General features: G+C 38.6%; 2 protein-coding genes across 6 annotated transcripts in view; one reads left to right on the top strand and one right to left on the bottom strand.

Annotated features, from left to right (window-relative positions):
• Positions 1-27,066, bottom strand: part of ssp3 (short spindle 3) — a 66,925-nt gene that overhangs the window by 32,183 nt on the left and 7,676 nt on the right. For 3 of the 4 annotated variants that reach the window (XM_069308355.1, XM_045755780.2, XM_045755779.2), the window contains exons 3-14: positions 25,989-26,097; positions 25,087-25,197; positions 24,327-24,430; positions 23,806-23,952; positions 22,351-23,262; positions 20,743-20,874; positions 20,232-20,399; positions 16,154-16,234; positions 13,940-14,075; positions 13,005-13,145; positions 11,184-11,928; positions 10,334-10,463 (exon numbers count right to left, since the gene is read on the bottom strand). In XM_069308355.1, the coding sequence (XP_069164456.1) occupies positions 10,334-10,463; positions 11,184-11,928; positions 13,005-13,145; positions 13,940-14,075; positions 16,154-16,234; positions 20,232-20,399; positions 20,743-20,874; positions 22,351-23,262; positions 23,806-23,952; positions 24,327-24,430; positions 25,087-25,197; positions 25,989-26,097 (2,916 nt within the window). The remainder of the gene's footprint in view (positions 1-10,333; positions 10,464-11,183; positions 11,929-13,004; positions 13,146-13,939; positions 14,076-16,153; positions 16,235-20,231; positions 20,400-20,742; positions 20,875-22,350; positions 23,263-23,805; positions 23,953-24,326; positions 24,431-25,086; positions 25,198-25,988; positions 26,098-27,066) is intronic. The other variant, XM_045755782.2, reaches the window with a different exon arrangement.
• LOC123766545 (uncharacterized) lies at positions 1,487-9,312 on the top strand. Of its 2 annotated transcripts, none has more exons than XM_045755786.2 (2): positions 1,487-1,572; positions 7,658-9,312. In XM_045755786.2, exon 2 carries the CDS (start codon positions 7,998-8,000, stop codon positions 8,982-8,984), a length of 987 nt encoding a protein of 328 aa, XP_045611742.1. In that variant the 5' UTR covers positions 1,487-1,572; positions 7,658-7,997; the 3' UTR covers positions 8,985-9,312. The 2 variants fall into 2 exon arrangements, with proteins under 2 accessions (XP_045611742.1, XP_045611743.1); XM_045755787.2 differs by lacking the exon at positions 1,487-1,572 and adding an exon at positions 5,470-5,607.

The raw sequence follows: 27,066 nt of genomic DNA, 5'->3' as shown, positions 1-27,066 counted from the left end.
CTCAAACGACCCTCGAGTATTGTGACAAATGTATTCATGTTGGTGTATACGAAAAGTCTTACCATCAAAGTTTTCAGTTTCATTGGTTTATTATGAACCCCGTTGCGGGCCGCTCCAATCAACAGCCTAGTGGACCAAACTGTCACACGTCAAGCCTGGCCTCGGGCCGGACTTGGGGAGTAGAACTCCCAGAACCCCATCAACCAGGTATCAACCAGGTACGTATGGTTGTCACACTGTAAGCGGTGGCGGAACGGTTACAGTCATAAATTACCTGAGTTTACCTGAGAGTCACTAACACTAGTGGCCTCCACAAGGACAGGAAGCCGGAGGTTTTTTCCGAAGGTCCTTCCCTCCCCCCATCATTTTGCCTTGGTAATCTTATCCAGTTTGATTTTGAAATTGAAAAAGTTTTGGTTGATAATGAGGGTTTTGGGGGACTGATATCCAATATTATTTATATTAAGTCATTTACATATGTTGTAAACTTGCTACAATTGTGAGGCGGGAGGACGAGGGGCGACACCACAGTGTTCACACACTTATCTCAGTTCCCCGTGGAGCAGTGTTTGTTTCTTCAGCATGTAACCCGAGGCCACATAAAGCTCTCGTATACCCCCGGTTTACAGCTGTTCATACATGACAACTTCCACATCTCTCTCTACCGTCAAAAATACTCTTATCAACTTGAGCCTTAAAACAACAACAACTTGGACCACGCAAAATACGTTCAATCCCTAAAATATCAGAAATATATTCTACCGCCTTGCTCCACCAAAGATTTCCTCGTAATGCTTACCGATATGTTGACCAATCCACACACTAGAAGGTGACGGGACGACGACGTTTCGGTCCGTCCTGGACCATTCTCAAGTCGATTGTGCACCATTCACAATCGACTTGAGAATGGTCCAGGACGGACCGAAACGTCGTCATCCCTTCATTTTCTAGTGTGTGGATTGGTCAACATACTTCAGCCACGTCATTGTGACTCATCGCCCGCTTAGCGATATGAATTGTTGGGTTCAGTTCCTGAAGCCATTATGAACCACTGTAACCCATTCCACCACCGCTCACGGGAGTGCATAATCAATTACTAAACTGACAGATTAAATAAATAAATATTGGATTTATTTACATATATACACTACACTCCACATATATACAAATATATACAAGATATATACATATATATCTTGTATATACAAGAAGTTACATTGGGTTTATGAGAGTACATATCATTGATGTTTTTACATTCCTGCAAAGCCACTAACGTCGTTATAGTGGTCATATTGTGTATATAGTAAATGCTTTGCTTAATGATAATAGTTCCTATCACAGTATTCTCCAAACCAGAAATTATGACTCCCCCAAACCAAATCAAAATCCGTGAACGAGTTCATGATAACAGCGAGCAGTTTAGCCGGGCTAAGTGAAAATTCTCCTCCCGTGATACAGATTACGAAACACGATCAAGGTCTCCATCGGTCTAACGTAAAACCAGATGCTGGTCCACCACCTTAGGCAGGCACTCGCTAGCCAGTCTCCGCTGAGCTGTGGTGTTGTGTACACGTGAGTGGAGGGCCTCTTCCTCGCACGGCCTATAGTACTGTGTTTATATATATATCCTCGCTCGGCCTATAGTACTGTGTTTATATATCCTCGCACGGCCTATAGTACTGTGTTTATATATCCTCGCATGGCCTATAGTACTGGGTATATCCTCGCATGGCCTACAGTACTGTGTTTATATATCCTCCACGGCCTATAGTACTGTGTTTATATATCCTCGCACGGCCTATAGTACTGTGTATATATATCCTTGCACGGCCTACAGTACTGTGTTTATATATCCTCGCATGGCCTATAGTACTGTTTATATATCCTCGCACGGCCTATAGTAGTTTATATATCCTCGCATGGCCTATAGTACTGGGTATATCCTCGCATGGCCTACAGTACTGTGTTTATATATCCTCCACGGCCTATAGTACTGTGTATATATATCCTTGCACGGCCTACAGTACTGTGTTTATATATCCTCGCACGGCCTATAGTACTGTGTATATATATCCTCGCACGGCCTATAGTACTGTGTATATATATCCTCGCACGGCCTACAGTACTGTGTTTATATATCCTCCACGGCCTATAGTACTGTGTATATATATCCTCGCATGGCCTACAGTACTGTGTTTATATATCCTCCACGGCCTATAGTACTGTGTATATATATCCTCGCACGGCCTACAGTACTGTGTTTATATATCCTCGCATGGCCTATAGTACTGTGTTTACATATCCTCGCATGGCCTATAGTACTGTGTTTACATATCCTCGCATGGCCTATAGTACTGTGTTTACATATCCTCGCATAGCCTATAGTACTGTGTTTATATATCCTCGCATGGCCTATAGTACTGTGTTTACATATCCTCGCATGGCCTATAGTACTGTGTTTACATATCCTCGCATGGCCTATAGTACTGTGTTTACATATCCTCGCATGGCCTATAGTACTGTGTTTACATATCCTCGCATGGCCTATAGTACTGGGTATATCCTCGCACGGCCTATAGTACCGTGTATATACACACACAATTCACACAATCTAATACCATAAATTTCGTGCATTTATTATTCAGCATTCATAATGAAGGATACCATTTGTTACACAACATTCGTAGTAACAACACATATTTATTAAGACTGCAAACCTAAATATTGTATAAACCTACATTACAAGTGAAGTCTATAAGAAATAGTGTTACAAAGTCACTCATAAAATGATACTACACATTTCCGATAACGGTTTTTAAGATTCCCTGTTACATTGAAGGTCAAAATCTACACGGTAAACATGCGTTTCTTTTCCTGGACTAGTGAGAATGGATATATAATATAATAATATAAATAAATATGTTTATTCAGGTAAGGTACATACATACAAGTGATGTTACATTAATGGATTGATATATAGATAGAGCTAGTACATACAATGCCTAAAGCCACTATTACGCAATGCGTTTCGGGCAAGACCAAATATTTATATATATGGAGCATACCTGGAGAGGTTTCGAGACAGCACATTCAGCACCGATCCTGTGCCAGGTAAGTCCACTACGGGCTCACCATAGCCAGTGCTACTTGCAACTTGTTCCGTGTAGCTGAATCTATAACAACATGGAGAGGTTTCCGGGCATCCTTCTGCTTGCGGCCTAAGACAAGGGCCAACTTGGTCCAACAGACTGTTGCTTGCAGTGGCCCGCAAGCTAACTTATCCACTACAACCCGGTTGGTTTGGCACTTGTTGCGATAACTTGTCTAAATGTTTGTTGAACATTTCCACCTATGTTCTGGCAATATTTCTGGAAGGATATTGAACAGCCGTGGACCTCCGACGTTCAGACAGTGCTCCCTGATTATGCCTAAGAACATAAGAACAAAGGGAACTGCAGAAGGCCTATTGGCCCATACGAGGCAGCTCCTATTTATAACCACCCAATCCCACTCACATACATATTCAACCCACGCTTGAAACAATCTAGAGACTCCACCTCCACTACGTTTCGTGGTAATTGGTTCCACAAATCAACAACCCTGTTACCGAACCAGTATTTACCCAAATCTTTCCTAAATCTAAACTTATCCAATTTATACCCATTGTTCCGCGTTCTGTCTTGTGTTGATACCTTAAATATTCCATTAATATCCCCCTTTGTTATGTCCAATGCCTATGGCATCTCTTGTGTTGTTTAAGATTCAGCTTCTAGGAACAAAAAGTTCCAAGTAGCACGGGCTATGGTGAGCCCATAGTGGACTTACCTGGCACAGGAGCGGGGCTGTCTATGGGTCTGCTCCTCGCTGATTATATTCTACATTTCCTTCCACGTCTTGAGCTCCAATATGTTATTCTACAGTGCAAATTTGAGACCAGTGTGTGGGGTGGGAGCGGAGACGCTAATTGATTGATTGATTATTATGCACCTCATACCCATCCCGTGGGCGGTGGTGGAAAGGATTACAGAGGCACATAATTGGTTCAGGCACTGAACCCAATAGTTCATTTACCGGCTTTGGTAGGGTATAGGCTTGTCACACTGCGAGTACGGCAGAGTCTCCCCCCCCCCCTAACAGAGGAGTGCCTGGAATTATAATGTTCGCTACTCATGTGCAGGCATTATTACACAGTTCTGTGCAGGCTTTATTTACCGCACACGGCTCTGTGCAGGCTTTATTTACCGCACACGGCTCTGTGCAGGCTTTATTTACCGCACACGGTTCTGTGCAGGCTTTATTTACCGCACACGGTTCTGTGCAGGCTTTATTTACCGCACACGGCTCTGTGCAGGCTTTATTTACCGCACACGGCTCTGTGCAGGCTTTATTTACCGCACACGGCTCTGTGCAGGCTTTATTTACCGCACACGGCTCTGTGCAGGCTTTATTTACCGCACACGGCTCTGTGCAGGCTTTATTTACCGCACACGGCTCTGTGCAGGCTTTATTTACCGCACACGGCTCTGTGCAGGCTTTATTTACCGCACACGGCTCTGTGCAGGCTTTATTTACCGCACACGGCTCTGTGCAGGCTTTATTTACCGCACACGGCTCTGTGCAGGCTTTATTTACCGCACACGGCTCTGTGCAGGCTTTATTTACCGCACACGGCTCTGTGCAGGCTTTATTTACCGCACACGGCTCTGTGCAGGCTTTATTTACCGTACACGGTTCTGTGCAGGCTTTATCGTACACACTACCGGGGGGTACTGTGTACCCCCCGGTAGGGGGGACATGATCACCACATTCAAGATTTTCAAGGGAATTGATAGGGTAGATAAAGACAGGCTATTTAACACAAGGGGCACACACACAAGGGGACACAGGTGGAAACTGAGTACCCAAATGAGCCAAAGAGATATTAGAAAGAACTTTTTTAGTGTCAGAGTGGTTGACAAATGGAATGCATTAGGAAGTGATGTGGTGGAGGCTGACTCCATACACAGTTTCAAGTGTAGATATGCTTTTGAATCTGTACACCTGTTGATTGACGGTCGAGAGGCGGGACCAAAGAGCCAGAGCTCAACCCCCGCAAACACAACTAGGTGAGTACAGTTTTGTTGTTCTGTGTTTACCCAATGAGAAAGTTATGCAACAGTACAGTATAAATATTATTTCCTAGATATCTATGCAAATTTGTCATCAAAGTGACCTTTCCTCTGTGCATAAAAGCCTTAAGAAGCACCGAGTAATTATGAGCCCTAGCATACTAGGCCATAGAGGTGTGTATGGCGGGTATAGCAGTGTCACATTGATGCTATTTCCTGTTCATTTGCATATTAAAAGAAGAATACTCCGGTGAAAATGGTTAAATTTTCAATTACAGCATATCTCAAGTGCGGGTAAATACAGTACCAGTACACCCTGTATTTCCAATGAATGGGTGACACGCCTGGCATAAGGGAGGTAATATGAGTGAGGTCACATAGTGGGTGGCAGCAGGGAGTCCTGGGGGGGGGGTAACAAGAGCATGGCGCCACAGTGCACAGGATGCTTGAGTACAGTGTGGCGCCGCCTCCCACCTCCCCACACACACATCTTAATACAGTTAAGCATTTCTTATACAGTATTATTAACATTACCCATTGTCTATTAATTTCAGGCGGCCCTATTGCAATGTTTGGCTACATAATAGTGAGTGTGCGCGCGCGTGTACTCACCTAATTGTGCTTGCGGGGGTTGAGCTCTGGTTCTTTGGTCCCGCCTCTCAACCGTCAATCAACTGGTGTACAGATTCCTGAGCCTATTGGGCTCTATCATATCTACGTGTGTGTGTGTGTGTGTGTGTGTGTGTGTGTGTGTGTGTGTGTGTGTGTGTGTGTGTGTGTGTGTGTGTGTGTGTGTGTGTTTGTTTTTCACCTAGTTGTGCTTGTGGGGGGGGGGGGTTGAGCTTCAGCTCTCTGATCCTGCCTCTCAACTGTCAATTAAACAGTGTACAGATTCCTTAACCTATTGGGCACTTATCATATGTACATTTGAAACTGTGTATGGAGTCTGCCTCTACCACATCACCTCCTAATGTATTCCATCTGTTAACTATTCTGACACTAAAATAGCTATTTCTAATGTCTCTGTGGCTCATTAGGGGACTCTGTTTCCACTTGCTATTTAGTATCTGCCATCTCGTTTCCTTCTAGCTTTGGCATATTTAACACCTCTAGCCTCTCCTTTTAGCTTGTTTTTCTAGTTCTAGAAGCTTTGAGAGATGGGCACCATTCAACTGCTGCATATTCAACTTTGGTCTTCCAAAGGTCGTGAACAATTTCTAATATTTTGCCATCCTTATAATTACCTAAGTGTAGTTACAGGACGAGAACTATGCTCGTGGTGTTCCATCTTCCCAGTACTCTTTGTTGTATAACGCTTTGAAACTAGTGACAGTTTTGGCCTCCACCACCTTTCTTAGTTTGTTCTAACCGTCTACCACTCTGTTTGCAAAAGAAAACTTTCTATTAATTTTTGGCACCTTTGTTTCTTTAGCTAGAATTTGTGTCCTCTTGTTCGTTAAGTTGCCGATTTCAGGAATTCCTCCTCGTCAATTTGGTAGATTCCTGTTAGTATTTTGTACGTGGTGATCATATTTTTTTTTTCTTCTAGTCTTGGCCTGTTTAATGCCTCTAGTCTCTCCTTATAACTCTTGGCTTCCGGAACTGAAAAACACTTTGTAGTATACCATTGCACCTTTTCCAGTTTATGTGCTTCTCGAGATTTGGGCACCATACAACTGTAGATGATGCAATGTTCTTTACTTCTTTATTTAGAATAAGAGGGCAGTATAAAATATTGTAAATGGTCTTGACAGTGTGTGCACAAAAAAGTTGAAGGATAATGTAGGAAAAAGTAGGAATATGGTATAAGAGAAGGGAATGGAATGTCAAGGATTTTCTAACAGTAACACCATTATGGCTCATCTGTATGTCTAACTTCCATCCTCCCTTTCTCAACACATTGTTATTCATCGAAAAACTTTTCACTTTTCTATCATCGAAGCCTCGAACTCGTGATCACTGGAGTGGAAGAAACGAGCTCTACCAACCTTACTACAAATACCCACAATAAGAGAGGGTTCCAGACACACCATTTGTATCCAACTGGGGTCATGTAGCACAGTATTCACTGGAATCGGCTGACAAACAAAAAAAATCCAGGGTTCGATTCCCCATGCAGGACAAGACCTTTTGTGCACCTTTCCTTTAAATAGATGCCCCTGTTCACCTAGCAGTAAATGGGGTACAGTACCTGGGAATTAGGAAATAGTTGTGGGTTGCATTTTGAGAAAGGTCAGTTGTTGACCCAAGTGGACCTCGCTAACCAAACGGGCTTCCATCCCCGACAATGGGAAACCATTTCCCACACATACCCCTTAACAATGCGCTACATGCACAATAGTAATTGGATTTTACATTTGTCTTTCCTATTAGTTTATTTATGCACATTTATGATTTAAGTATGCATGCATTCATATATATTTATGTATGGATATATTGTACAGTAAACATGATGTATGTACTGTATGTGTTGTTTATAATTAATAAAAATATAAATTAATAAATATTGTATCATGAAATTATAAAAAAAATGTTTTCTTAAATTTCAGGAAAAACAAGTGCGAGTGAAAAAACAAATTGAACACCCCCATCTAACTGCGTCATGTGATAAGCAAGTAAGGAAATGGTGATATGAGTGTTACCCGTACTTAAGTGACGCAACACCTTTCTGAAATTCCACACGGACAGGAAAAGTACGTCATTCTTAACGGATAAAATACCAGTACCAATTGTAAGCTTATCATTTTTGTACAAGGGACTTGCAAAGACGGAGCTATTCTTGTACCTATATACATTGCTATTAAGCAACGGGCTTCTGTACTTGGTGGAATACCACAAAGATAAATTGCAGGACAAACCCCTTGCAGAGTTCACACAAGCAAACCACACATGTATTGCATAAATACATTAACAATGAGGGGTTTTTGCATATCTGTGACCATATTCATCATAGTGTGTGTCCTTGCTAACAGAACAAAAACAATGAGTACTGATGATTCAACAGGACTGCTGCACTGGGCACCACTTCGTCTCAAGTCCCCATACCTGACATTCATTAATAACTACTACAGCCCATCATGGCGCACAAGACATCCTATCACAAAGGAAGAAGAAGCCCTTCGAAACTTGCAGCTTCCTCGGGGTGTTCCATTTGCCGTCGTGTGCGGTGCATGCTTTCAAAGATCAGGTGTTGCAGCAAATCTTACCGTTAGTGTTTCTGGCCATGAATATCACAGTGTTCCAAAAACCCACAGCAATAGAAAAACAAAATACCATGTTGGTTACCTTGAGTGTATGATGACATATGTGATTACAGCCCCTATTGAAACAGATGGAACAATAACATGCACATTAAATCGTGGAAGACAAATAAAAACCGAGGTGATATCATTTGGAGTAGTTGATGTGAGCATTGATGAAGCACCTGAAGAACTAGAAATTCAGAATACAGAACAAAAAATTACATTACACTGCCCTTCACCAGATGAGATGCCATCATCCAGCAATCCCCTTGTTCATGTATGGCATGAGGATCAAGAAGTCTCTCAATCAAATCACCTCATCCCGCACATGAAGCCAGTCGTATCAATAATGCGTTCTAAGCATACAAAACACATTATCTGTTCAGTCTATAGCATTGGTAAACCCAATAAAGTGTACCGAACACGATATCAAATTATTGGGAGCCAAGCAATAGCAAAGCAAGAATATCACATCTCTTATGATCCTGGGCACCAAGATTACACAGATGAATTTACACCTAAGAAAAAGTTGTCAAACTCAGTAATAGGAATCATCATAACAGCAGCTATTATATGCGCGCTTCTCACAGTTGTAGGAATCTATCGCTTTGTTACAGCAGCCAGAAGAAAGTAACGCAAGAAGTTATACCTGCTCCTACCAAGTGCTCATCAATATTAAATGACTAATTTTCCAGTGCATATAAAGAGTGCAGTGCAATTCCATCCGTGTTCTACAGAACACGGAGCACATAATACGTGCAACCTCAGCTATAATATAAAGAACAAAAGGTGTTGCTGGATAGTGTGTTATAATTTTTATACATAATATATATATATTTATTGTAAGGCTTAATATGTACAGAATTAATACTATATTTTTGTGCCAATAATTTAATAATGACAAGTGTGCATCAGACACATGCTTTATTGTGTTTACAATTAAATTAAAAATATTATCTATACATTTATTTTCTTAATTCCAAACTAAATAATAAATTGACAGTACTGTATGCAAAATATTAATTTCTCATACAGTTTAAACATTGCCAGATGTCCAGCTTCAATGCTCCACATATCTGATAATCAGGGCCTCAGAATGGGGTACTGTATTTGAATCTGTAATAATGCTGTCCACCAAGGATTTAGGAGAATAATTTTAATGAGAATTTTTGTGTAGTATATAAAATACTGAATGAGATTAAAAAACATATTGTTTGAATTAGTTTAGAGAATGAGGTTGGTATGACACAGAACTTACACTACAAAGGTATTGTCATTGCCAATTTAAATGGCAGAGTTAGAACTGCATAAAACACATGCACCATGCAGAAGGCATAAATGATAATGGTAAACAATCACTGGTGTCCCCATAAAGATGTAAAAGGTGTAAGAATAACATAAGGTAAGGGGTAAAAGTTGGCCAGCAAGAACAGGTTTAAAGTAATTATCAAAAGAAAGCACCAAGCCGGTACAGCTATATAAACAGAAACTTGAGAAAGTTCAGAGGTTTGTAATTAGATTAGTACCAGAATTGAGATGCCTCAGCTCTACAGGGTAGTGGTTTAGACAACACACCATCACAACCATAGAAGGAAGATACAGGGAATATGGTAACTACATGCAAGATCTTGGAGAGAAAAGACAAGGTGAACAGAGGAAGCCTATTTACATTATAGAGGTATGACAAGAGGACATCTGTGGAAGCTGGACATGCAATGGAGTTGTGGAGATGCAAGGACATTCTCATTCCCTGTACAAATGATTGGCAAGTGGAATGCTGTTGAAGTCAATGCCATCCACAACTTTCAGAAAAAAATAAGAAAATTTTATTGAGAGGTAATTTGTGCATCAGGTGGCTAAGAGGCAGGGCATAAAGAGTTGGGTCTCACTCCCCCTTGGTCACTGATAGGCAAGTATTGAAATAAGGGAGTGTAAAGTGGGAAATACAGTAAGGATCAGGACACAACACACACTACACTTTACCTTTATCTCGGTCTTTTCAGTTTCTTCTATTTGCCGTTTTAGACGCTGCTCTTCCTGAACAGCAGATTCAAGAGCAGCCGCATTTTTACGCATTTCCTCTTCATCCATCTGACTATCACTGTCATAACTCCTGCAAGAAAATAGATATTTTGCAATTAAATTTAGAAGCTAGAAACTTGCATGCAGCAAATCAGGGCTTTAATTTATATGTTATATTTTTAACAGGAAACAGAAATATAGGAGACAAATTTTGATGCTCAATTCATTAAATCTCAAATGTAAATAAAGTTGCACATGTTTAGATGATAAAACTGTCACTATTGCATGAAATATATCACTTGTGGCACTCTCAGACCCAGGTCAACACATACTCACATGGAATTCAAACCATTTGGAAAAAATTACTGTGGAAACTAATCATTACTTAAAAAAATAGCTTTCTCAGTACTAAAACCTACAAAGTGTTAGGAAATTTGAAATTATTGTATGTTAATTTAAAAGAAATTAAAATTGTGATATTGTATTTGAATTTGAACCATGATTTTCAAGATAACCACCCAGTCCACAACCCCCACACTACATTATGAACTGAAATAAATACCGATAGAAGACGATTACTATTTCGGCAGTCCCTCTATTAGTATGAATTTCTCTCAGTATGAACTGTCACATCACTTACAATAAATATTCCAGTGTCCCACTGTCCCTAATTAATTTACCAATTTGTTGCAGACATTATTTCTTGGAAGATAAATTTCAATCTACTGTGGGCAATAAATATGTATTTACACTTGTTAAATATTGATTTTATAAATAAATATTCTTTTGTGTACATTTTCAAATATCCTACCTGCTTTCTCTTTCTGCTTGCAGAAGGTCTTGTTCAGGAACAATTTCCAAACTTTCAGATGCCAGACTAGCTTGGGTTTTACCTTCATCATCGTCAGCATCACTTGTTTCCGAGGTTTCTGGTATGGACGGGTCACATATGTGGCTAACAAGGGCTCCATTACTTTCGTGTAAGTTCTCAGAAATGCTACTTTCGTAGTTTTTCTGCATCGACATTTCCTCATTCTCCATGCTGTCTTTATCATTCTGATCTTTTGATTGCATATCACATTCAGTAATTTTTACATCAACACAAGTGCTCTTTTTTACCTCGTTAACAGTATTTTGGCTTTTCTCTTTTTCAGTAACGCTTAAATAAAAACTGGTTTCATTCTCCCTCTGAAAATCACTTTTATTGCCTATTTCCTCCACACTTTTGGGATTTCTGCGACTTTTTCTACCCTCGGTCCTCTTTGAGCCATTAGGAAACTGTTTCTTAAAATCTGGTACTTTGTCTTCCCTTCCTTCACTGTCTATTGAGGAAACTAAACTACCGTGACTAATGGATTTTTTACCACTCGGTAAGCTCTGGCTTTTTGAGACTTGGCAATTCCTCTGACTATTTCTCCTTTGACACAAGTTGTTAGTTTCTCCAGTAGCTTTTGACACATCATTTGACACACTGCTCTCACAAATGATCAAGGATGGCATAGACATGGCAGAACTGGGAACATGAAAACGTTGCTTTATTTCTCTACCATAGTGACCTGTTTAAAAGAATAAGGAATACAGTATATAATACACAGTATATAATAGTACAATATATATAATACACAGTATATAATGTAACACGTAAAATACCCAAAATAAAGTATTACGAGATCAAACATTTTTATGAATAAATTCAGACATTTTTTTTTTTTTTTTTTTTTTTTTTTTTGAGATATATACAAGAGTTGTTACATTCTTGTACAGCCACTAGTACGCGTAGCGTTTCGGGCAAGTCCTTAATCCTATGGTCCCTGGAATACGATCCCCTGCCGCGAAGAATCGTTTTTTCATCCAAGTACACATTTTACTGTTGCGTTAAACAGAGGCTACAGTTAAGGAATTGCGCCCAGTAAATCCTCCCCGGCCAGAATACGAACCCATGACAAAGCGCTCGCGGAACGCCAGGCGAGTGTCTTACCACTACACCACGGAGACTGATTTCTTGAGCAGCAGCAGAACACAACATGAATCTAGAACTCGGAGAGGTCACATCAGTCGTGAAAGTTCCGTTTAGACTACTGGGGATCAGAGCCAGTACTTGACACCCTCAGAGGTGAAGGGAGCAAATGACAACTCATCACTCCACCAGGAAAGCAACCAGAATATCAGAAGCTTTACAGACAACTGGAAGATTCACAAAAATAAAGCTTCAAAAACTGCCAAACAACTCCACAAGCAATTCACTCAAGCTCGAAACTTGTTGGTACCACCACCAGGTGCTGATGGACAATCCACAGATAAACCTGGAAGAAAGGGAGGTAATCAGAAAGAGGCATTTCACTAAACTCAACATGGTTTCTGAGGGAGCCTCCCAATGGCTCACAGAAGATAACTAACCGAGAAAACACAATCTGTATTATGCACGAGATGCTTAATCCACAAGCTACAAATCTCCACAAGGCATAAATAGCACTTGGCAATCTTAAACATGCATTACAAAAAATAAAACCTTCCAGACATATCCCAAGGCAAGAAGATGGGCTAATATCTAACACTTGCACAAGAACTAAGAAAGCACTCAAGTAGTGATCACATCAGAAATAACTAAACTGCCAAGACATTTAATACTGACCATCCATCTTCAAGCTGCCGCTACGTGTGTCCTTCACAGAAGGACTGTTATGGCCTTGGTGATTGTTGCTATTAAGTGATGCTGTACTGCCCCCATGACTTCGCCTTCCTCGCCGGACAACTTCCCATCCTTCTCCATCATCTGTTAACAACAAAAATATTGATGCCATTATAGATTAACAATAAAACAAATATATACACTGCTCTGAATACAATAAATAGATCAAGAATTTTTAGTTGGAAATGTGTGTCCTTGACTCAAGCCAGAATAACAAAATTTAATACAACAGTCTATTCTACAACTGGTGTAGAAATGTCTACATCGGCATATGACTTAAATGATAACCAATTTGTTTGTGGTTTAAAGCACAATATTTATTAAACACTTAAAAATTATCCAAGTACTTATCTCCTCAATTTTTTCACAATTTAAAATTGGTGCCCAAAATAAATCAAGTACTGGACTATTTATGTTCTGATGATTATGACAAGCAACAGCCTGACAGATCTAGTTATCACCAAAGCAGCCTGGGGCTATAAGAGTAGAACAACTCTCAAAACCAACTTCACATAAACTACAGGTAAACCTGATGAGTAGTCCTTAAATAAAAACCCAAATTCCACAACTAATTGTCATTTTTTGTATACAGTAGTACTTTTATTTCATTTTTCCAGAATTAAAAAAACAAAACATGTAAAATGTGATACTGCCACCCCTGGAAACACAAACCGAAACTGTCTATTTTCCGCTTGTTACAACTTGTAATAAAGTTGTTACATCTTGGCTTAACGTGTTTATAACATTAAAACGTTATTACAACTTGCTATATTGGTTGTTATAACTGGTTAGGTGTTAAAACTTGTTCGAACGTTGTATCAACGTCGTAGTTTCGGTGTGTGTTTGGCGGACACTACACAGAGAATTACGATTCCAACCTTGGAGAGAGAGCCTTGATGACTGGAGGGAGAGTGGAGCACCACGAACTTTATCTGCCCATGACTGGCCACTTGATGATGTGCTGCTGGAGAGTGATGAACTGGAAGCTGTTCTCTCATGATTTCCAACACCATTCTGAAGACAAAGTTAATGACTGTGGTAGATGGAAAGATAATTTACCGAGCTGTTTTCCTCAAAGCATTCGTGGTTATTTTAGTATTAAAATCACCATTTTAGTAATACAGAAGCCTTCAAGTTATATTTAACTCACTAAAATGTAACTTATTATACAATGTATATCAGTATTTTAGAGCATAGCATTATAGTTTTTAATGACTACTTTAGCGATACATTAGCATTTGGTTTTCCTTTTTCCCACCATAGTGGCTTCTATGGTGGGAAAATTTCAGTAATTTCCCACCATTAGAAGCCACTAATAGTGGCTTCTATTAGAATGTTCTCCAAATATTTAAAAAATAGCTTCAAATGTTCAAACATTGAGATGCATAACTTAAATTATTTGCCATGGAATTCCACACGTGGGTTTGCTTATCACAAAAGTAAAGCCACAGCCATTCGCTTGTTGTGAGAAATATGAATGAGGTGTAAACATTTGCACTACCTCACCATGCTTACACAAAAACACAATGGAAAAATTCCAAGCAAAAAAAGTACAGTATATTTATCCTTATAAAACTTGCTAAAAATTTTATATAATTTTAATGACCTCAAAACTTGACTTATAGTTTCTGCTCTGGACAGCTTTGTTGAAACAACTCCTGTATTTTTATAAATAGGATTTATTTATACAGTACTAATTTTCAATTTAGCAGCATAAATTTTTCCATTAAAAGCTTAGACCACAGCCAATAAATATTAAATATTTTAAGGCATGATAATGGCCAGAAGTTAAATACTGAACAGTACTAAAACAAAATCTTTTAAGTTTATTTTGCCGTTACTGTAATACAGAAAATTCTACAATATATTACTCAAAATTAATGCCGATAACACAACACATAGTGCAGTGCCAAGTCATATACAAATCCAGTATGTTTCCTCAATCAAAATTAGGATGACCAAAATAAACAACTTTATCAAAAAATTGTTATCAGGTTTCTGCATTCTCCTGTGCTGGCAAATATGGAAATCAATGCCACACCAGGAAAACAAATTGTTCATGAAATTAGATGAACGAAAGCTCATTTATACATTTGCATACAGTAATGACCAACTCAAACAGAAAACAAATTCATTTCAAACAATCATGCACAAAATGTTCATCTACCATACAGATAAGCATTTCACTGTAGATCTATTAGGCAGTAGACCTCAATCACGTAAGTACTACAATGCCGAGGATAAAAATGTACATTGTGTCCAGTAGGAATCTATGGGTGCTATCCACTCCCCTGTACATTGCCTCGGTAATAACAAAAATCCATTCTTTTATGCCTTGTGTTCATCTCTTCATATTTCTTCCATTCTACTATCTCATTCACATGTGCTTAATGAAGATAATCCTCATTCCTTCCAGAAATTCTTCCTTTTCACTGCCAAGATGTGGAAACTGCTTTACATTTACTGGATAACCTAAAACAGCTTATATTTATCCTGCTTTATAATACAATTGTTGATATCGAGTTAAATGCCTTTAAATTATTCCTTTGAGGTACTTTTAGTTATAATGACAAGTGGAGCTAAACACACGCACACACTCATACATCGTGCTAATTATGCTATAATTGCCCTTTCTAATTCAACTTTGTACATTTAACTACCTGTAATTAATAGCTACTAACAACATGCTTCACGAGTTTATAGCATACAGTATTCCTAAAAAGCTGTTTGTTAGAATTTAATCAAACTAAATGTAAGTACAAATCATGCAGAAGATACTTCTATTGACCATATTCAAATATTTACAAATAAGTTAAACAACTACAATACTTAAAGAACATGCTTGTAAAAAAAGCACAAGAAATGAAGGTGTTTTATTAAAGAATATAAAGGGTAATAAATATACAATTTACTTACCCATCTCCAGTACTGTACTGTATTAGCAAATCAGAATCATTGCCCAATTACATAAATACAGTACTGTATATGATTGTGATTACAGTACTGTATACTGTTTTCACAGCAACTCGTCTAATGAATAATTACCTCAAAAAATATAAATATTTAAGCTTGATGTTGAGGACAAGCCTTACATTTGAGAATGAGCTGCTCCCATAGCATTTGCCCATGCGTGAATCTGCAAGGTTGACGTTTCCACGAGCCAAACCTCTACTCTGCAGAAAGGGCACATAACAATCCAATGAGATAATATTGGTTACGACCTCATATGTATTCAAGGCCTGTAGTTCCAATGAAGCTGAACATACAATGCTAAACATGATTTAACCCTTAGACGACAGCTTTTCTCATGTGATGTATTTTGCTTCTAAAGGGGTCGAATCAAGTTTACATCATATGACATTATTCACCAAAAAATTTTAGTCATCAGGTTTTGCTGACAAATACCAATAATTACCAAAATATTACATCTCTCTGGCTACCACCTAATAAAATGACATACAGTGGTACCTCCATTCACGAACTTAATCTGTTCTCAGATGGGTCGTAACTCGAAGCGAATTTTCCCATAAGAAAAAGTAAATTGAATTAATCCATTCCACACTCCAAAAAATATTAACTTCCAAATACATGTCATGCATAATACACACACACTTTGTACTATAGTATGTACAAGTTATAGCTTACCTATAGGTGCAACAGGTACTCAGAGAACTCTATCAACATTAGAGGCTCAAGACTGTTCAACACGCTTCCACTACACATAAGGGGCATAACAGGCAGATCCCTCACAGTGTTTAAGAGAGAACTTGACAAACACCTCCAAAGGATACCTGATCAACCAGGCTGTGACTCATACGTCAGGCTGCGAGCAGCCGCGTCCAACAGCCTGGTTGATCAGTCCAGCAACCAGGAGGCCTGGTCGACAACCGGGCCGCGGGGACGCTAAGCTCCGGAAGCACCTCAAGTTAAGGTACCTTACCTTTTGTTGGTGTATGGAAGACGGTGAGGAAGAAAGGAGGGAGGTAATTATCAGGGGAAAGTGCCAAGCCATTACAACTATATCTCCTCATATAACACCTCTGCTCCTCTAGGAGGAGAGGTGTTACTGTTTGGAAGGGAAGTCCCCTTTCTTTATAACATAAGGCAATGATGACTATTCTGGGGTACTGTCTCTATGTTTTGCCTGCATACCACTAGGACCTGGTTGTGGCTCACTACTTGTTTTTTCTCACTAAGAACCTTTCCATAGAGACTTGTTTTTCTTCTATGGTCATCCTCACACGTCTTTTCTTAAGTTGAACCTTGCCACTAACTTTCTTGGGACCCATGGCATGATATATAATAATTACTTTTATGTTAAAAAAAAAAGCACAAAAGCAATGTAGTTCTTTACAAAAAATTTACGTGCGATCATCATGGCAAACTGACGCGGAGTCGCCCGTACCACCAGGAACCACGCACTGCGTCGACCCATACACGTGTAAAGACAGTCAGTTGGAAGTCGAGGTAAAGGTCATAATTCGAGTCAAATTTTCCGACGAAATGGGGGTCGTAACTCAGAAAATTTGTAAGTCGAGGTTCCATTGTACATATTTTGTTACCTGTACTAAATATAATTAGATCTTTAAAATAATTGTTGAGCATATGAAACCATTGTATTCAAAAATATTTATACAAAATATTAAGATTGAGACTACTGTATTGGCATTTTTCATCATTCACCCATATTCATTTTTTGTTTTACCCGAATCCTAATGGGAACTGATATCAAGATCAGAATTTAATTACCTGTCATTTGAAATACCCATACTGCATATCCACCGAGGTAAAGTGCCGATAAAATTTGTTTAACTTATTTTTGTACTTTTGTCAATATTTTTAACTCATTTGCATAGAAGAAACAAAATTATTTTTTTACAAATATTTTGGGAATTGTGCATTGTGGTGACCCGGAGCCAAGAGAATTGTGCCTTCTAAGGGTTAAGTACAAAATCAGGAAAATGAATTACCATACAAGTAAGCAAACCAAAATCAAAAGCAAATAAAGCTTCCAATTAATTCATGTACATAACCAAATTATTTTTACCCATTTATTATTTGAAAATAGACCCATAAATATTAAAACCAAGAAAATCTACACAACCGTTAAGATATAGTTCTCTACTTCTACTTATATTTACATTAAGGTGACATTAGGAAAGGTAAAGACATTGGTAAAATATCTCTTCATGATATGACCAGAATGAGCCTTTGTGCACTAAAATAAACCAAATGTAATATACTATCAGATTAATAAGAATTTCACACGAATCCAGTGAATCGCCATTTGGCTCAGCATCTTGGCCAAAATCCCAAACACACCAGAGAAGTCACTCTGTCGGGGCAAAGGCAATGCTAAACGAACACTTGGGGAAATATCAAGCCACGCAAGCATTGGGGCTTGTAAGCACGCATTCATGAAGCAAATATTAAAGATTAGGAATGATGACCAAGCAAATGGGCCTCCCCCCACAGGACAAGGTCCAAAAGGACAGCCAGCACTTATCTTGGAAAAGAAGTGGGGCTCACTAAGGCTTAGGAATGTCAGAGCACTCCGACATCAGCGACAGGACCGACTCTTTGCTGGCTCGGGTGCGGGAGTGCCCAGGACACCACCTGTTGGCGGCTGTATACACTAGAAGGTTCCAGATCAGATTGAAGAGAACCATTTGCAAAGTCTATTAGCTAGACCAGACCACACGCTAGAAGGTGAAGGGGCGACGACGTTGCGGTCCGTCCTGGACCACTCTCAAGTCGATTCTGCGTCTATTACCTATCTCAGTGTTTCATTTATGGAACCTTGCAGTTGTTCGTATTGCTTTGCTTACTTTCTGGGTGATTTCTTATTATGGGTGATCATATTTATCCCCAGCTCTGTCTGCCTCAGAGGCCAGGTTTTGGCTCTGGTCTCCAGTAAGCCAATAGGACTCCTATGTCTGATGTGACTCTGTATGGGAAGCCATCCCAGCAAGATAGCTTCCGGGAGCCACCAAGGAGCTCCTCCAGAAAAGTTAACTAGCTTGAATGTCTGGCTACCTCGGCTGAGCCCAAGTAATTTGGATTATCCAAGCGTAGATAGTATGAGGACAAGAGAAAGCTTAAAAAAAAAAAAACATGGAGCATAAAGTGCATTAGAAAAAACACTTTCCAATACATATTTCAAATGTTAGAACAGACTATTAATGAATAATAAAGCAACAAGGAAAGATAACAAACAAACAAAAGGAGCCCCTAAAGTAATAGGAGAGCATCAAGCCTCCTTACTTCAAAAGAAGGTAAATAAAGCAACTGTATAATGAAAGCATAAGGAAATGGGAAAAAGACTAAGGACATGCTCTAATTAAGCCTCCTGAAAGATTTTATATTTTTTGTAGTCATCCTCTCAAGGGGAAGATGAAAGAAAATGAAGCATCCGATATCTAGACACACAAAACTCATAAAATTATATTATGAAAGACATGATAATCCCAATTATCAATGCAAATTACTGACAAATCATCTCTTAAAAAAAGTAATACTCTAAGATCACCAAGATTCTTATAAATTGTAAAAGGGTTCATGCATATAAACTCAACCATACTAAACACAGATCTAAAAAGAATTACAATTATACTAGTAATTGATCTGGAAACCACAAGAAAGGAGATAAGCAAGCAAAATTTATCTGCAAAGCCTTGCAGTTAATACCCGACTGGAAACCACACAAAGAAGATCAACAAGCTCAATATAACAGATTAATCCAATCCATCCTCACACTAAATGTACTTATGTATGCCAGGGATACAAGCCTGAAAAACTGGATAGAATTTAAGAAAAACTATTTTGGCATTAGAATTTTACTCCCTACCCCCCACCTCCCCCCCCCAAAAAAAAATTGAAATATACTACAGTATAGTACTGTATATAGGTTTATGGTGTACTATTAGGTTTACACTAAATTTCAGGTATATCCATACAAATTTTAGATATACTGTATTCTACACGACAATGGGTTGGATTAATCAGAGAGCTTCCTACTTTCCCACTCATTATATCAAATACAGTTCTATACTCAGAATTTATTAGATACTGTACTATACACAATTAAAATGGAGATGTTAAGATTTGCTATTACAGTATCTAAATTTACCAAGCACCAGCATCTTAAAATGGTTTCAAAATTTTGCATACCATTGTTCCTAATGAAGAATATGACCTGGTGATTGCATTTGGGGCCGTGTGTCTGGAACCACCACCACTGCCGCTACGTAAGGGATCCACCGTCTGTCTGCGTGTCAATGGAGGGCTGTGGGCTGCTTTACCTTCTACTCTTCTGTAAGTTAACTTGCCACCGGCACCCTGATGGCAGCAGAGTTTGTAATTGTTATTATCATTATTATTAATCAGAAAAATTGCAACAACAATTTTCCACCACACATAAACCTTACCAACCTTTCCTCTCGAATAATACATAGCATTTTGATGTTAAAATCCTCAACAAACAAAACATTATGAACTATAAATCACTGCAGCTCAAAACAATCACATTTTCTATACATTAATCCATCGGTTACATTTGGGTAATTTAGAATTTGTTTTTTGTGACCTAACAACTTGAGAGGACAGGCTGTGTATACAGCAAGTGCCAAAAAATAAATAAAAATAGGGAAGATGAACAGCTTTAAATAAAAATTGACATTACCTGTTGTTTAGATATATTAGTCTTGATATCAAAGGATCTAGACACAGAAGACAGTCGGCTGTTGGCACTCATGGAACGGAGTTGTTTAGGTGGAGTTTTGTTTTGGTTAAATGCCTGACGTACTTGCGATGCCTGCATAGAGAAAGAATATTGTAAATGAAAAACTGAAAAAATTACTATCTTTAAAGAAATTATTAAATATATTCTCAGTTTAGTTTTGTTATAATCTCATTCATTAAAAAGGAAGCACTTCATTCTATAGAAACTTAATGCACAATACCATAAATAATAAATGCACTCAAGATCTTGCATTTTAAGAGAGAAGCTATGTTTGCACTTATTCTTTTAATAAAAAGTAACAGCATTGAATCTAATAAAACACCTTTTTCGGGTGGCTCCTTAATGCTAGTTACCTGGATAGAATCACCCAATTCAATCCTCTCCAGACCTTTGAGTAACTGTAAGCCTACCAGGGACCAGAGGCCAAAACTTGGCCCCGCCTCTAAAAAGAAACAAGAGAATACTAAATCACTCTAACCTAAAGCCACCAAAAAGATGGGAGAGCCAAAACAGACAATTAGCAAGGTAAACAAAGCAGAGAAAGCCAGAAAATGAGATCCCCTCCCCCAACAGAGTAAACCACCTGTTTAAAAGCAGTTTACTTGTTAATTACACCTGTGTGTTACAAGGTGGCCACCCCAAGATTGTTGATCCCTCGACTAGACAGCTTCAGTCATTTGGCCTAGAAGACTAAAAAAAAAAATATGAAGCCACTGAAAATAAAAGTGAGGGTCCAAGAAGCCACCAAGGACTTACCAGAATGAGGCATTTCATTACATTCAATGCTAGCTCCTTGTTGCCATGTTACAATAGAGAACAAAACAAAAAGAGTGAACGCCCAGGTTGGAGGAGAGACAGAAGCAACTCCCATGGAAGGGGAGTAGTAGTAACAAGATAACTTCCCCAAAACCAGGAATGGACCAGGAATATCCACAAAGAAATGAGACGGCAACTTTGGTGGTCCAACTTTCTTTGTTGGACCACCGAAAGAAACCCTAGCCTAAATATCAACCCAGGACATATTCAGAAATGTTTGTAAACTGGCAAACATTATGGGCACGAGAGGAGACTGCAGGCTGTCTAAACTTTATTACAATGCAGATTACCAAAGACAATTGGGACCTAGAACAATGGACCAGGAACGTCAGAATTACAAACAGAGCACCCCCCCTGCACAGCACTAGTGGAGTGGATGTACAGTAATGGTGACTGGCAACAACCAGACAACAAAAGATGCACCCTTGGCCGAACCAACCAATCAACAAAGGAGCTCTTCAGAAACCAGCCAGTGCATTCATAGCTAGAAGGAAGGAGATGGGTGTAAGCAAAGAAAACAACCCCAGGACCAAAAGAACACAAATAGCACCTTAAAGAAACAATCCCTGACCAAGGGGGCAACAGATAACCGAGGAGAGGAGAGAAAATCAATACCTTATCCAAAGACCAAGAAGGTTCAGGAAGAGCAAGAGCTCACGGTCGAGACAACTTGTGAATTTGAGCTATCCATTTGCCATTCTTAAAGCTAATTACTTTCCCTTCAAAACTTACTTTATTCATATTTACAGTTGGTCCAGGCTTCTGCATTGGACTTTTTCCCTGCAAAACGTCTGCACATGACCGTTTCACTTCTCCACTCTCACTTGCTTTCAGGTCGCATGTCTTCCCTTCAGCAATTTTATTAGTATCACTTGCCTTTATTGATACCGATAAACTATTATCTTTTGATTTTAAGCCTACTATTGTAGTAGTATTACTTCGAACCGATTTAGTTTCCTTAGATTTTGGGCTATCTGAAACCTTGAAGTGAGTACTGAAGTCCTTATCAGAGTTCATTTTCAAAGAATCTTCACATGTTTCCGAACAATTAATGACTTTACATGAATTATTTGCATCCTCCTGACAAGTTTTATCTTCACATTCTACTTTCCGGTCTACAACTTTAACAGTAGCATTATTATTAATCACTTTTTCTATACTTTCTTTTTCAGTTATTGTGTCACCTTCCATTACGTCTGTCAGTTTCCCATTTTCAACACAATTTTCCGCAATTTTTGTAATAGCATTTTGCACATTTTCTTCTTTTTGTGTCAAATTTTCATCCGAATTCTCAATATCATTCATTTCACTCGCCTCATTTCCATCACATTCATTAACCTTTTCCAAAACTCTTTCATTTTGGACCTCTCCTTTCTCCACTGAAATGGAAAATTGAGTATTCTTTTGTCGTTCATCCACGTTTGCCTCGTGCACTACTATGACTGGTTTAGTTGGTGAAATTACCCCAGATAAAACCCTTACATCACTGTCCAATGCATCCTGTTTAGATGACTGGAGTTTGTCAACAGTTTTTTCTTCTTGTACATTACCATTCATAAGACCAGGACGTCCTTGTTTAGTATCAAATGTGAGAGCTCTTCTTGCATCACTAACAGTCAAGATTTTACGGTCATGTTGTAAAGCCTGAGCCAAAAAAAAAAAAAAAGTTACCATTAGACAGGGATAAAGATTGTCATCTTTACCATGCACAGTGCTTAACTTAGATAAACGTGAGATGCCTTATTAACAGCAACTTTTTAAAAGACATTTTCTAACAAAACGTTTCTCACACTTTTGTATCAGTTTTCTAAGCTTCTTATATATTTTATATCTAAAAGTAGACCAAAAAATTACTTTTAACATATCTTGTAAGACTTATAAACAAATATCTAATTCCTCATGGTTTTTACTTGTAATATTATCAAACCGAATATAAACTGCCTGTTTTCTAGAAGTAGTTTATTACAATACTCTACTATGTTTAACTTCATTATGAAAATATATATAAATTATAATGCTAAAAATGTTTAGGCATTTTGCTTAAAACTCTCTATACAGTAATATACGTTTCTCAATGGTCAAATTAAAAAATATTTAATTCTTTCACAATATCAATGTAATACTGTATTTATGAAAATGGCAATATTGCATACTTTCAAAAAGGCTTCATTTTATTACTAAACCTACCTTTCCAGGGGAAGATGTGCGAATTTCCCACGTCAAGGAGTTCGGCCGTTGAGGGGGAGGTGTGTGCTCATATTCCCACTTTAATTTCAACCATTCTATGAGTTTCTGGAAGTCACTGCTGTAGCGTTCTAACATTAGAATTGCCTCCTGCAATACGAAGAGCAGAGTAAATCAATTAACCTAGTTTTCAGCATTTATCATCTGCACTCAGAAATCAATCAATAAATTTTATGCTATGAACTACAAAATAAATGTGTAAATGTAAAACCATTGCATAATGTCATGAAGGCTATTCACATATTTTTAGATACAGGTATGTGAATAGTCATGCGAGAAAATGTCCTGCTCTTGCATGGATGCCTGCCATATACCAACCTGTTAGGGCATCAGTCTCCTTTATTTATCACTATGCACAAAATAGTACCAGGAATCAACAAAGAAGAGTTCTTGAAACCAATCCCAGTAGGAAACAAGTCAACAAAATATATATAAAATGAAATGGTGTATCTATGAAAAGTTACCTTACACTCCACAATGCTTTCATCATCTTCACATGTTTGGTAGATCTCATCCACTGCTTGTTGCAAATTTCGGAAAAGGAAGCCCCAGTGGCGGGCACGCAAACCTTTAAGATAAACAAATTATAATAGTGAGGTGCATCTTCTAAATATCAAGTAATGAATAATTATAGAAAATCACAAAGCTCTTTAAAGGGTGAAAAATGCTCCTTTTTGTAGCTATCTACTGTGTAGGTGAATGAAATTATAATATATACTAGGTTTGCTGGCTGTCACTCTGGAGTGGCTCTGGAACACTACAATGAGCCTGAACACAGTTCTGCTCCGTCTTCAACATTGCCAGCTTTGGCTGCAAAGCACAAATATCAAAACTGCCCTAGCTCCACTTCAGTTTTGTAAATTGGTGCCGGTTCCATGCTCCAGAGCCAGTGAACAGCCAACCCTTGCCTATAAAGCCAGATAAAGTTCCTTACATACCTACATTTCTAAGCCCAATACAACTAGATGGGTCTAGCTACTAGCTCACTTCATTTCTACATATACAGTACAGAATTACAAAGCCAATACAGTAGCATAATAGCACTCCAGTAAGACTCACTTTACCAAAATGAAATCTACCAAAACAAGCCAGAATAAGGGTTGACACAAGCCATTAAAGTTCACAGAGTTCAGTGTTTAATTTCCCCATTATATAATTTTCCAACTGCCACTATTTTTGCAATATGTAGGAATCCTTCATTATACGAAACCAACTGCAACTTACTGGCCTGGGGATCACGACCTGCTGATGCCGATCTCGGACGTTTATCTTGCTTTGATCCACGTCGTGGGATCATCTCTGCCACTCGCCTGACTTCTCGATGCCATACGATTGCTAACACACAACACAATTTTATCAAAACAATGTACACAAAAAATTTGGATCTCAACAAAAAGTGCATAAATTTATTTAATTTCATTCTCTATTTAACAATTAAGTTCAATAAAAAAAAAATTAATTATTTGCTATTTTACATTCCTGAAGAATTATATGACAATGAAAACTTATATTATTTCACTAAATAATAATATTTATCAGTACTGTATCATTATTATTATTTATATTATTATTGTATTATTGAGAAAATGAACAGGAGCTGTGATGAGGATTTCAACCTATGCACCGAGTATTCCCAGATGCACGCGTGATGTGACGACTCTGAAAAGAATTGCAACCTGGAGTACTACTGCACCCTCGAAGATTCCCGAGGCCTCCCCTGAAGCCGAACCAGGGTTTCACACAATTCCCCCCCATGCATTATGCCATGTCGTGGTCGTATAGCACGTGCATCTTGGAATACCCAGCACATGGGTTCGAATCCTTATCACAGCTCCTGTGGATTTTCTCATGGATATATCACGAAAATGTGATTTCCTTTTGTATTATTATTAGAATCGAGGAAATCAACTGCAGCTCTAAAGTGACTCAAACCCGCAACTGAGAGAATCCCAGCCGCTGATGCTGGGACTTTAATCACTGGACTATCCTGACTTGGTAAAAGTTATAACCAGATTTCTACCAAAATCACAGGAATTTCAGTAGAAATCTATATAAAAAATAATAAGTACTGTATTATTTTTCTTCAAGAAAATGCCCATTCATATAAAGTGAAGAATTCAACTAACCAGATTCAGCGTGAGGTGGGTCCTGAAGTGGTAAGGAATAAGCAACAAGGTTGCGAGCCTCCCGCCCTTCTTCCTGCAGGCGAGCCTTGACACGCTCCACAACTTCATCCTGAGATAGTTATTTAATACCATTTATAAGGCAAGCTTTAATGCAACATAAAACATTACAAGAAATACAAATATAAAAGTAGTGGAAGGAGTTCCTCTCCAAAGGGTTCACATTCTACATTACCATTATTGTATTACAATATTATATATTGTAAACTATAAAAATAGAATACAATTATATAAACTAATATCTTATAAACATCTTCATTTCTGAAGAGCATAACTATTTTTCAATAGTTATGCTCTTAATTACAGTAACAATAAGAGAAATGGGAAAAATCATTAAGTGTAATAAAATGCCTTTCTGGTGGATCCTTTGGAACTTACTGCCTCACAAACTCCCCTCCATTCAATCCATGCCAGATGCTTGCGAGTTACATGTAAGCCTACCGCGGACCAAAAACCACAATCTGCCCCGCCCCCCTCCCCCCCACTCTAAAGAAGCAGAAAGAGCAGAGATTGTAGATCACTGTAATCAAGAAAAGACCACCAAAAAGCTGGGCAAACAAAATGGATGACAGCTAAGCAAACAAAGCATAAAACATGGGACAGAAAAGACCCAATATTCACAAACTATTTAGTAGTAAAGCCATTCTCACATTAGTTCAACTTGCGCATCACCAGGGGACTATGCACCTTCCTCCTCGAACCCTCTGTCATATAGCCTAGAAAATGAAAGCTCAAAGCTCCTGAATGAGGAAAGGAGGGTCCCAAGGGCCCACCAAGGACCCAGCAGAAAGAGGCATTTCATTACATTCAGCACTGGTTTTCTGGTAGGACTCATGGTGGGCTCCTTGTTGCTACATCCCCACAGAAAAACTTAAAAAGAAATCACACACACAAACGAGACCCCACAGAAGTAATCCTCAAGAAAGCACGAGTTGGTGACTAAACGCTACGCTACGTGACTCTGCCTGAAACGCTACGCGTACTAGTGGCTGTACAAGAATGTAACAACTCTTGTATATAT

Source organism: Procambarus clarkii, chromosome 62, assembly GCF_040958095.1.
Source record: "Procambarus clarkii isolate CNS0578487 chromosome 62, FALCON_Pclarkii_2.0, whole genome shotgun sequence".
NCBI classification, from domain to species: domain Eukaryota; kingdom Metazoa; phylum Arthropoda; class Malacostraca; order Decapoda; family Cambaridae; genus Procambarus; species Procambarus clarkii.
This window is presented reverse-complemented; position numbering and strand designations above follow the sequence as displayed.

What these genes read in the sequence shown, in the direction of transcription:
- LOC123766545 (XM_045755786.2), top strand. Translation starts at nt 7,998, where the DNA reads ATGTATTGCATAAATACATTAACAATGAGGGGTTTTTGCATATCTGTG.